The sequence below is a fragment of the Salvia splendens genome, chromosome 18 (assembly GCF_004379255.2).
Source record: "Salvia splendens isolate huo1 chromosome 18, SspV2, whole genome shotgun sequence".
In the NCBI taxonomy this organism is placed as follows: Eukaryota; Viridiplantae; Streptophyta; class Magnoliopsida; order Lamiales; family Lamiaceae; genus Salvia; species Salvia splendens.
In genome coordinates this window covers 19,045,389-19,053,332 of record NC_056049.1, presented here as the reverse complement: position 1 = coordinate 19,053,332, position 7,944 = coordinate 19,045,389, and the positions used below count along the sequence as shown (strand labels likewise).

General features: G+C 34.8%; 1 protein-coding gene across 1 annotated transcript; it reads right to left on the bottom strand.

Annotated features, from left to right (window-relative positions):
- Positions 1-4,450: 4,450 nt before the first annotated feature.
- Positions 4,451-6,411, bottom strand: LOC121776169 (stem-specific protein TSJT1-like). The gene is made up of 4 exons (XM_042173312.1): positions 6,120-6,411; positions 5,379-5,619; positions 5,176-5,296; positions 4,451-4,770 (listed from the first exon to the last, which is right to left on the bottom strand). Exons 1-4 carry the CDS (start codon positions 6,320-6,322, stop codon positions 4,580-4,582), a joined length of 756 nt encoding a protein of 251 aa, XP_042029246.1. The 5' UTR covers positions 6,323-6,411; the 3' UTR covers positions 4,451-4,579.
- Between the last annotated feature and the right edge of the window lie 1,533 nt (positions 6,412-7,944).

Below are 7,944 nucleotides of genomic sequence, written 5' to 3'. Positions count from 1 at the left end.
CAAGATTTTTCTAGAATACAATGAGAATTCCTAAACTTCCCATAAAAAGAAATAAGTAGCAAATTAAATATGGAACAAAAGCAGAAACCCTAATCAGCTGAGCTGCCAAAACACATAAAGCAGACAAAACAAAAACATTGAAGTCTAGAAAAATGACTAAATTAGGCAAGAAGAGGGTCTTACACATACTTGCTCACCTGCAAAAGAAACCCTAAAATGGAAAAAAAAAATTAGGGTTTTCTTCTACAAACAAAATTGATTGAAACTACCACAAGATCTGAGGTATGCACAACAAAATTCTTGAAAAAAGAGAAAGAATAAGTGTGTTTTGCTTCTTCGTGCTAAACAGTGTAGGATGAAGCTGCCACATGACCTAATCTTCCCTTCCCGACTCGTAAGAGAAGCTTAGATCAGGCTGGCAGCTTTACCCGACGCGATAGCATGAGCGGGAAAAGGAAGAAATGGAAACAAGTAATCAAGAGAGAGTTTGTCTAATGGATGAATTAAGGAGTGGCAAAGTATGGGGTATAAGTAGAGGTGGTGAGTAGGAGGAATCAAGAGGGGGAATGGTTTTAGGGCTAAAAAGATAAGATGTTTGTGAAGGAAAAAGCTATGGGATAAGCAAATATATTATAATTAGTAATAAAAGTGTGAGGAAGGATGAATTAGTAAGTGGTCCCAATGTATTTATATAAATTTAGGTGCAATTTTAAAAAATGTCACGCCTCCACCTCCACCATGCAGGTTTTTCAGACAGGCTAGTGAGAGTTTCTATATTCTGTAAGAGCATTTATTCACTTTAGGCTTGGAGAGTGGGGGACCCTTTCTCTCTCAAACACCTACAATGAGACATATATGTATATATAAATATGTTGCAAGTTCTTATATGCCTATGCACCACTGATGTGTGTTTTAATTGATATTATATCCATGGAATAACCACATTGAATGTATATAATAATTTAGAAGAAAAATCATGTATAACTTCTGAAATCTCACATAAAATTGAAATATTGCCAAAAGAATATGGGAATCATACAATGTTTTAATGACTAGAATCACATTTCACCTTCAAGTAAGTTTAATCTTTGTATTTGTTAATCTTTGTATTTGTTATTTTCTTATAATGATTTAGTACCTAAACTCTACCATTGAGTTTAGACAAAAGATCAAATGTACTATCTTCACAATTCACAAATCATAAATACTCAACACAATGGGACATACCACACTATGAGCCTCATGTGTGCTACTTATCACATTAAAAGAAGAGGGATCTCATATATAAGCAATAAGAGAGGATCATATGACGATGAAGCGCAACTCAATTGTTAACACATTTATCCTCCAATCAATAGGTCAGGAGTTTGAGTCATCACATGGAGTAGATGAGAACCATTACTAATTAATCCTCTAGAGGGGGACCATATAGTTTGGACCATATAGTTCTTTCATGGCTTAATTTGTTTAAAAGTGATGCATAGCAATGTTCCTATAAAAGTGGCAATTGAAAAGGCATCTCATCTCATCACAACGTTCAATTTGTTTTCCTTCCGAATCACTGTCGAGAAGTGATGTACAGATTAATTCAGTTTCTTTAGCATCTTCTCTTTGTTTCTATTCCTATCTCATGCTATTAGAAATCAACATTTAATTTGTTAGAAATTCAAAATATATCCAGCTAGACCAATCCCAATTTAGAAAATCAAGAAAATGACTTGTTTCATGTAGCTAGGCTAGGTGTGCAGATTGGGACTAAGCATTCAAGAATAATTACACTAACTAATTGTTCTTTAATTCAAATTCTATTCATTTGGAACTAAGAAACGTTTTTTTAACTCGCTTTGCTTTTCTACTCTACACGTAGCTTTCTCCCTTAATTATTGATCTTTTGTAAATGTTCCATATATTATGATATCCCAAAAATGATTCTTATCATCATATATACACGATAGATCTCACATGATTTGATTTTACATTAACCAATATAGTCTTGACACTATAATATATTTAATTTAAGTTCTAGCTCCTAATAGGGTTGCTAAGATAGACGTTAATATTTATGGAATACGAAAAGATAACATGTCACATTTTGGTTACAATGCATCTTGATCATCGTCATTTTAATAGATTACACTCCACAAATGGTATCCATATTGATAGTGGGTTATGCATATATATGGAATCTTCTATACTTTATAAGATACAAACAAATTGGCATCAATTAATTGTGCAATTTGCAATTAAGAAGATATTACATCCGTCCCACATTAAGTGTCATATTTAGTGTAGGTACGGATTTTAAGAAATATAAAGAAAAGTTGATTGAATAAGTTAGTGGACTATGGGTCCCACTTATATATATTAATTTTATAATAAAATGTGAGTAGAATTGGTTGGTGGAACGTGGGGTCTACTTACCATTTATGATAAAAGTGAAATGTGACTCTTATTATGGGACGAGCCGAAATAACAAAATGTGACACTTAATGTGGGACGGAGATAGTACTAACTAAAACATGTATTTAGATTGAGAAATCAGAGGTTTGGAGGGAGCAGATTGGTTCAAGCAAAAGAGAATCTCCATGATTAAAGTGAAGGGCTCTTTTAGATTTTAATTAGTTAAAGGTAATAGTTCTAACGAATTAATTAGCTCATAAAAAGTGACAAGGGCACCAATTCACGGCTTGCAACGGTTTGGTGCATAGGGGCTTGCAACCTAGTATCGATCGCACATGTAAGTAAGATATTGTTACAATTAAATAGAAAAGCAAACAAAGAATTGAAAAAACTAACGAAATGAAAAACACAAGTCGAGTCTAAGTAACCCCTATATCGGCTAGCCTTTCATGCCCAAACTGGGGCTCACAAATTGATGTATTGTCCTCGATGATACAAACGACTTTATCCTAGCGAGTAGAAACATATCAAACTTGTTAAGCATTGTCGATCTTGATGGGTTATGAATTGCTAAGTGATGATAATGTGCATGGAACATAAAAAGAGTGTTTGGGAGCTTTATTCGTTGTATTCTCCTCTACAACGCACCACCTTATATACTCCCTCGGTCCGTGTTTAGGAGTCCCGGTGTACTATTTTTATCTGTCCACGATTATGATTCTCAATTCAATTTTACTATAAATAGTATGTAGCTCCACATCCCACTAACTCATTCCTCTCATATTTTATTACTACAAAGCAAATTTATAAAAATGGACCAACATCTCACCATTTTTGTTCTTCCACTTTCCTTATTGCATAGGCTTGATTCAACTTATAACTCTTAACACAAGTAATACCAGCAATTGTTTTGGGCTAGTGTAGCAAATAACAAGTAAGAGTTCATACCACAAAGACAATTTATACCAACTTAAGTACCACAAACCAACTTTGACTACTATTTAGACAATCAAGATGGATTTTTGTTCTTGTGCGTGTGAGTTGGCCAAGCGGTAGAGAGGTTAATAATGCCCAAGGCTAAAGGTCTCGGATTCGAGTCCTCTGTGGCGCGATCTTTAAATTTATGTTCATTTAACCATACAAAAAGAGGGATTTTTGTTCTAATTTAACTACTAAAGCAATAATGAGAATTTAAATGAATAAACAAGAAAAAATAAACAAGATGAGAAAAGATTATATGGGGAAAATGTATAATTTGATGAACCGATGCATAATTCCATGCTCTTATCCAATCATTTTGTATTACTACCTTTTAGTGTCTCTAGGATTGCTAAGTCGATCACAATAGTACATTAAACACCCTCTCGAGGTGATAAATCCATAGTATTAGGTGTTAGGATTGATGGCCCCTTCCAACCCTTAACCCCTAACTCCCAAACGAACTAAAATTATCAAAGACCTCACACAAAACCTCAACTCTACGGAGTTCTATTGAATTAAAATGTGAATTGTTTTTATTTCAAGATTAACTATTTCATCCCCCAACTAATGTAATTAACCCTAACACATACAATAGTTAGCTACTCAATTGAATGAATGAAGCTCAAGAATAATCAAACAATCACAAGAGTAAGGTATGGACATTTAGGACGGCACTGGAATTAATTACTACTCACTCTGTCCCATAAAAATTACGGACATTTAGGATGACACGAAAATTAATGCATAATTGGTAAAGTAAGAACGGTGAGAAGGATAATTAAAATAGTGTTAGTGGATAGTTAAACCCACATTATTTTTAGTGTTTGATGTTTCATGTATATGAGTAATGAGTTGTGGATAACTTCTTATAAATGAAAATGGACTATTTTTTATGGGAGAAAATGAAAATGCCCCTATTTTAATATCAACTTTTTAAGTTTGTCTCAAAGAGAGAAACGATCACTCTCCTCAAATTTCAAACACGCCGCCACTGCTCTTTCTCTAATAATTTCTCCGATACTCAACAAATATATATCAATATCCTTGTCAGATATATGTAACAAAAATATGGCTCGAAAAGAGTCTTTATTATTGCTTTTATGTAGGCCAACAAAATGGCTTCACCAACTATAAGAAATTGGCATTGTTCTACAAAGCATTAAAGACGTGACACTGCTCAATTTGATCCCTCCATAGGTTAGTAGTTTTTGGACCAATTCGCATCGCTTCCAACTCTGTGCATTCCCGCGCTCCCTTTGCGAGACTCTTCGTCCACCTTGAAGGTCAGACCACACACTTCCCCTGAGCTGTCGACTCTTGGCACGGCCTTCAGTTCGCTAATGGGATGCTCGTAGCTTCGGAGACCTCCAGACGATGTGTAGAAGCACCCTGATTATATACATAGTAAGGATTAAAGAAGAGGTGAGAAGGCCATTTTACATAATTTTGTAGGATATTTTTGAACCAATTCCGTGATAACTACTCGTTTACATTTACAGAGCTGTTCTATAAGAAATCCGACACTAACAAACTCATCACTATGATGGCGATAAGAACAATACGATTCTTGATTTTACCGGTGCATCATTAAGATGCACGGGACAGACGATCAATCAGCAACTTAAGCGGTTTAGTATAGTTATGTGTCTCAAACAAATACTCTCATAACTCTTTCATGATGTGTGAAATAAGCTAGAGCTAGAAAAGAATCGGTTCCATTATCGAAATTTTCCAGTTTTACCCAACTCGGAAGGCATATGTAAACATGTAAGTGTACAACGTTGAAAAGAGTACCTTTGGGGAAGGGAGCAAAGGTTTTGCCACAGCCTTGCCTCACGACTTCTCCATCAGTAGAGAGAACGAGATGGCCATCCGCGTCAGTCCCCCAAAAGAAGGGAACACTTCCATCAGCATCCTGTCCCAAAACGCTCAACCTGAGATGTATTGTAACACGATACGAGAAATAATGACAGAAAGACTAAAGCTTTTTTACTCACGGATGCGACAAATGCACTGCTGGAAGCGCTATCAAAGAGGACGAATGCAAACTTCCCTTGAATATCCCTGATCACTTGATCAGCAGGATACGGCCCTCTGTCCCTCAGTGTCCTGTAAGCCTCAACAACGATGATCGCCTCATTCGCAGTCTTGTTTAACCCGTACTGGTGCTTGAGGTGGGCGACGTTTTGGATGTTGCCTTCGAACAAGCAGAATATTTCGTCCACAACTGCAAACAGCCTGCAATGCATCCAAACAAATCAAATTTACCTAAAATGAATTTAACTAACTACAATTCTGAGAAACATTTGCAATTAAACATTGCTATAGTTTGGACTACAACCAAATTAACAGAATCAAATTCAAGAATTTTAACCAATTGGGAGGCTATCAAATTCACTAAAAATATCCTTCATCATGCACAATCTAATGGTAAGACAAAAATAAAAATCAAAATAAAAACTTCCTAAGATGAATATCTAAAAATCCACAAACTCGGCATTAAATATTCAGTTAGCTAAAACTACAAATACATGGCATTCATGCTCAAGAAAAGCAGCTCATGAACCTAGTAAATCAGATCATGAAGCAAATCCACCTTTCACAAAGATGCAATAATAAAAATCCAATCTTGGAACAATGACGCCAAATGAATAGGTAAATATATCAAGTTTTGAGTCTCTTTGGCAAAAGGGAATCAATATTTCTCAGAAAAACGAAAAGGGGAAAGAAAAAAATACCTCGGGAGAATGGGGTTTTGTCTGTCGGAAGAGTAGGCCATGAATCCGGCGGCGGCGAGGTTGATGATGACGGAGCCAGGATGTACGGACGAGAAATAGGTGGCCAAGAATTTGTCTTCGAGTGCGGGGAGGGATTCATTTTGTGGGTGCTGCACCAATGCATCTGGGCTTTTCGCCACCGATTTGTCGAAAACAGCCAACATTTTTTTCAGAATTTGATTTCAGGTGATGGAGAAAGAGTGCTAAATTCAGAATTTGATCAAACTGTTTTCTGTTTAAATATGAAAAGAGAAGAATTGTGTAGATGACGGAAATGTCCTTCGCCAATTTAACGGAAGAATAATTATAGGATCTTTTTAGTTTAGAGATGATTTTCAATTAAATATCCATCATTCTATTAATCAAGATGTTGGAAAATTGTAATGATTGTTTTGAAATCAAATTATAATTTTGAATGCTTAAAAAATACTTACACTCCAACCCAAGAGAATATAAAATATAAATGTAATTTTTTTATGTTAAAAATGATACATATTAATAAAATAAAAAAACAAAAAATATAAGAAATAACCAAATACTTAGATATTTTGTACATAGATGCATCATCCACGTACAAATTGTCGTCTTTTATTGATGTTCAAAATTATTAAAATAATTATTTTGTCCTTAATATTATTATTTTTATTTTTTTTATTTATTAAAATATTACTCCATCCGTCTCAAGGAAGATGACTCATTCCTTGGGCGGCACGGGAATTATGCAACTTTATTTTATATGTTAAGTGGAGAGAGTAAAGTAAGAGAGATGGAATAAAGTAGAGAGAAATATGTTTCCATTTTTAGTAATAGGTCATTTTGGCTGAGACAAACCAAAAAGGAAAGTAAGTCATCTTCAGTGGGACGGAGGGAGTATCATTTTTAAAATCATAAAAAGATTAGTGTTATTAACATGCGTTCGCAATGGTGCTTATATTTATATGATTGTTAAATTGATGTAATTTTTTATTTTAATTTTTTTTAATTAAAGGCACTCAGTGTGGGTGAAGAGTTTAGGTAGACCTCCAACTCGTGAATAAAGTCAAAATATAATGTTCCAAAACATGATCCCAGCCCAAAAGTGACTAGGATTCAAAACAAGAATATGAAGAGACAAAATGAAGTCCCCACAACTCAGGTACCACCACGCTATCAAAACTAAGCTAGGATCAAAATGAACAAGTGGAAGAGGAAGATTCAAAATAACAAGAGTTGCCACAGAACCAAAGTCAATCCACGTTTCTGCGTCGAAATCGAAGAGATGGTAAATAGTAATCAAAAGTCATTACTATTATTAACATTATTATTACTCTATTATTATCACTTATTAACATGTTGCGGAAGCAACAAACAGCTCCCTCCGTTCCTTGTTAATAGAGATATTTCTTTTCCCATTGAGTTTAAGAATAGTGTGTAAAAAAGAAGATGAAAAAAGTAAGAGAGAATAAAGTAAGAGAGATGAAGAGAGAATAACGTAAAAGGAAGAATTACTTTTTGCCAAAACTAGAAATAACTCTATTAACTTGGAACTTTCTAAAATAGAAAAATGACTCTATTAACCTGGAACGAAAGAGTACTAAATATAGTAGATAAACGAGGGCATTAAATTTATTGACTGTTGGGCTGCCCAGATTGAGTAGAAGAGATCTTGAATTTCAGGGAAGGCCCAAATCCACATACATATGAATCATTGGCCCACAATGACTCTGATTCGGCCCAGACCGTTTTTAAAAGTCCACTTGCCATTTTTGTACCCACTCGATTCGAATAAAAAGTTTGCCGCATAAAC

Coding starts and splice junctions, on each gene's coding strand:
- LOC121776169 (XM_042173312.1), bottom strand. CDS start 6,322: ATGTTGGCTGTTTTCGACAAATCGGTGGCGAAAAGCCCAGATGCATTG. Junction 5,297..5,378: donor GCAGTGCATTTGTCGCATCC/GTGAGTAAAAAA, acceptor GTTTTGGGACAG/GATGCTGATGGAAGTGTTCC. Junction 4,771..5,175: donor CTTTGCTCCCTTCCCCAAAG/GTACTCTTTTCA, acceptor GTATATAATCAG/GGTGCTTCTACACATCGTCT.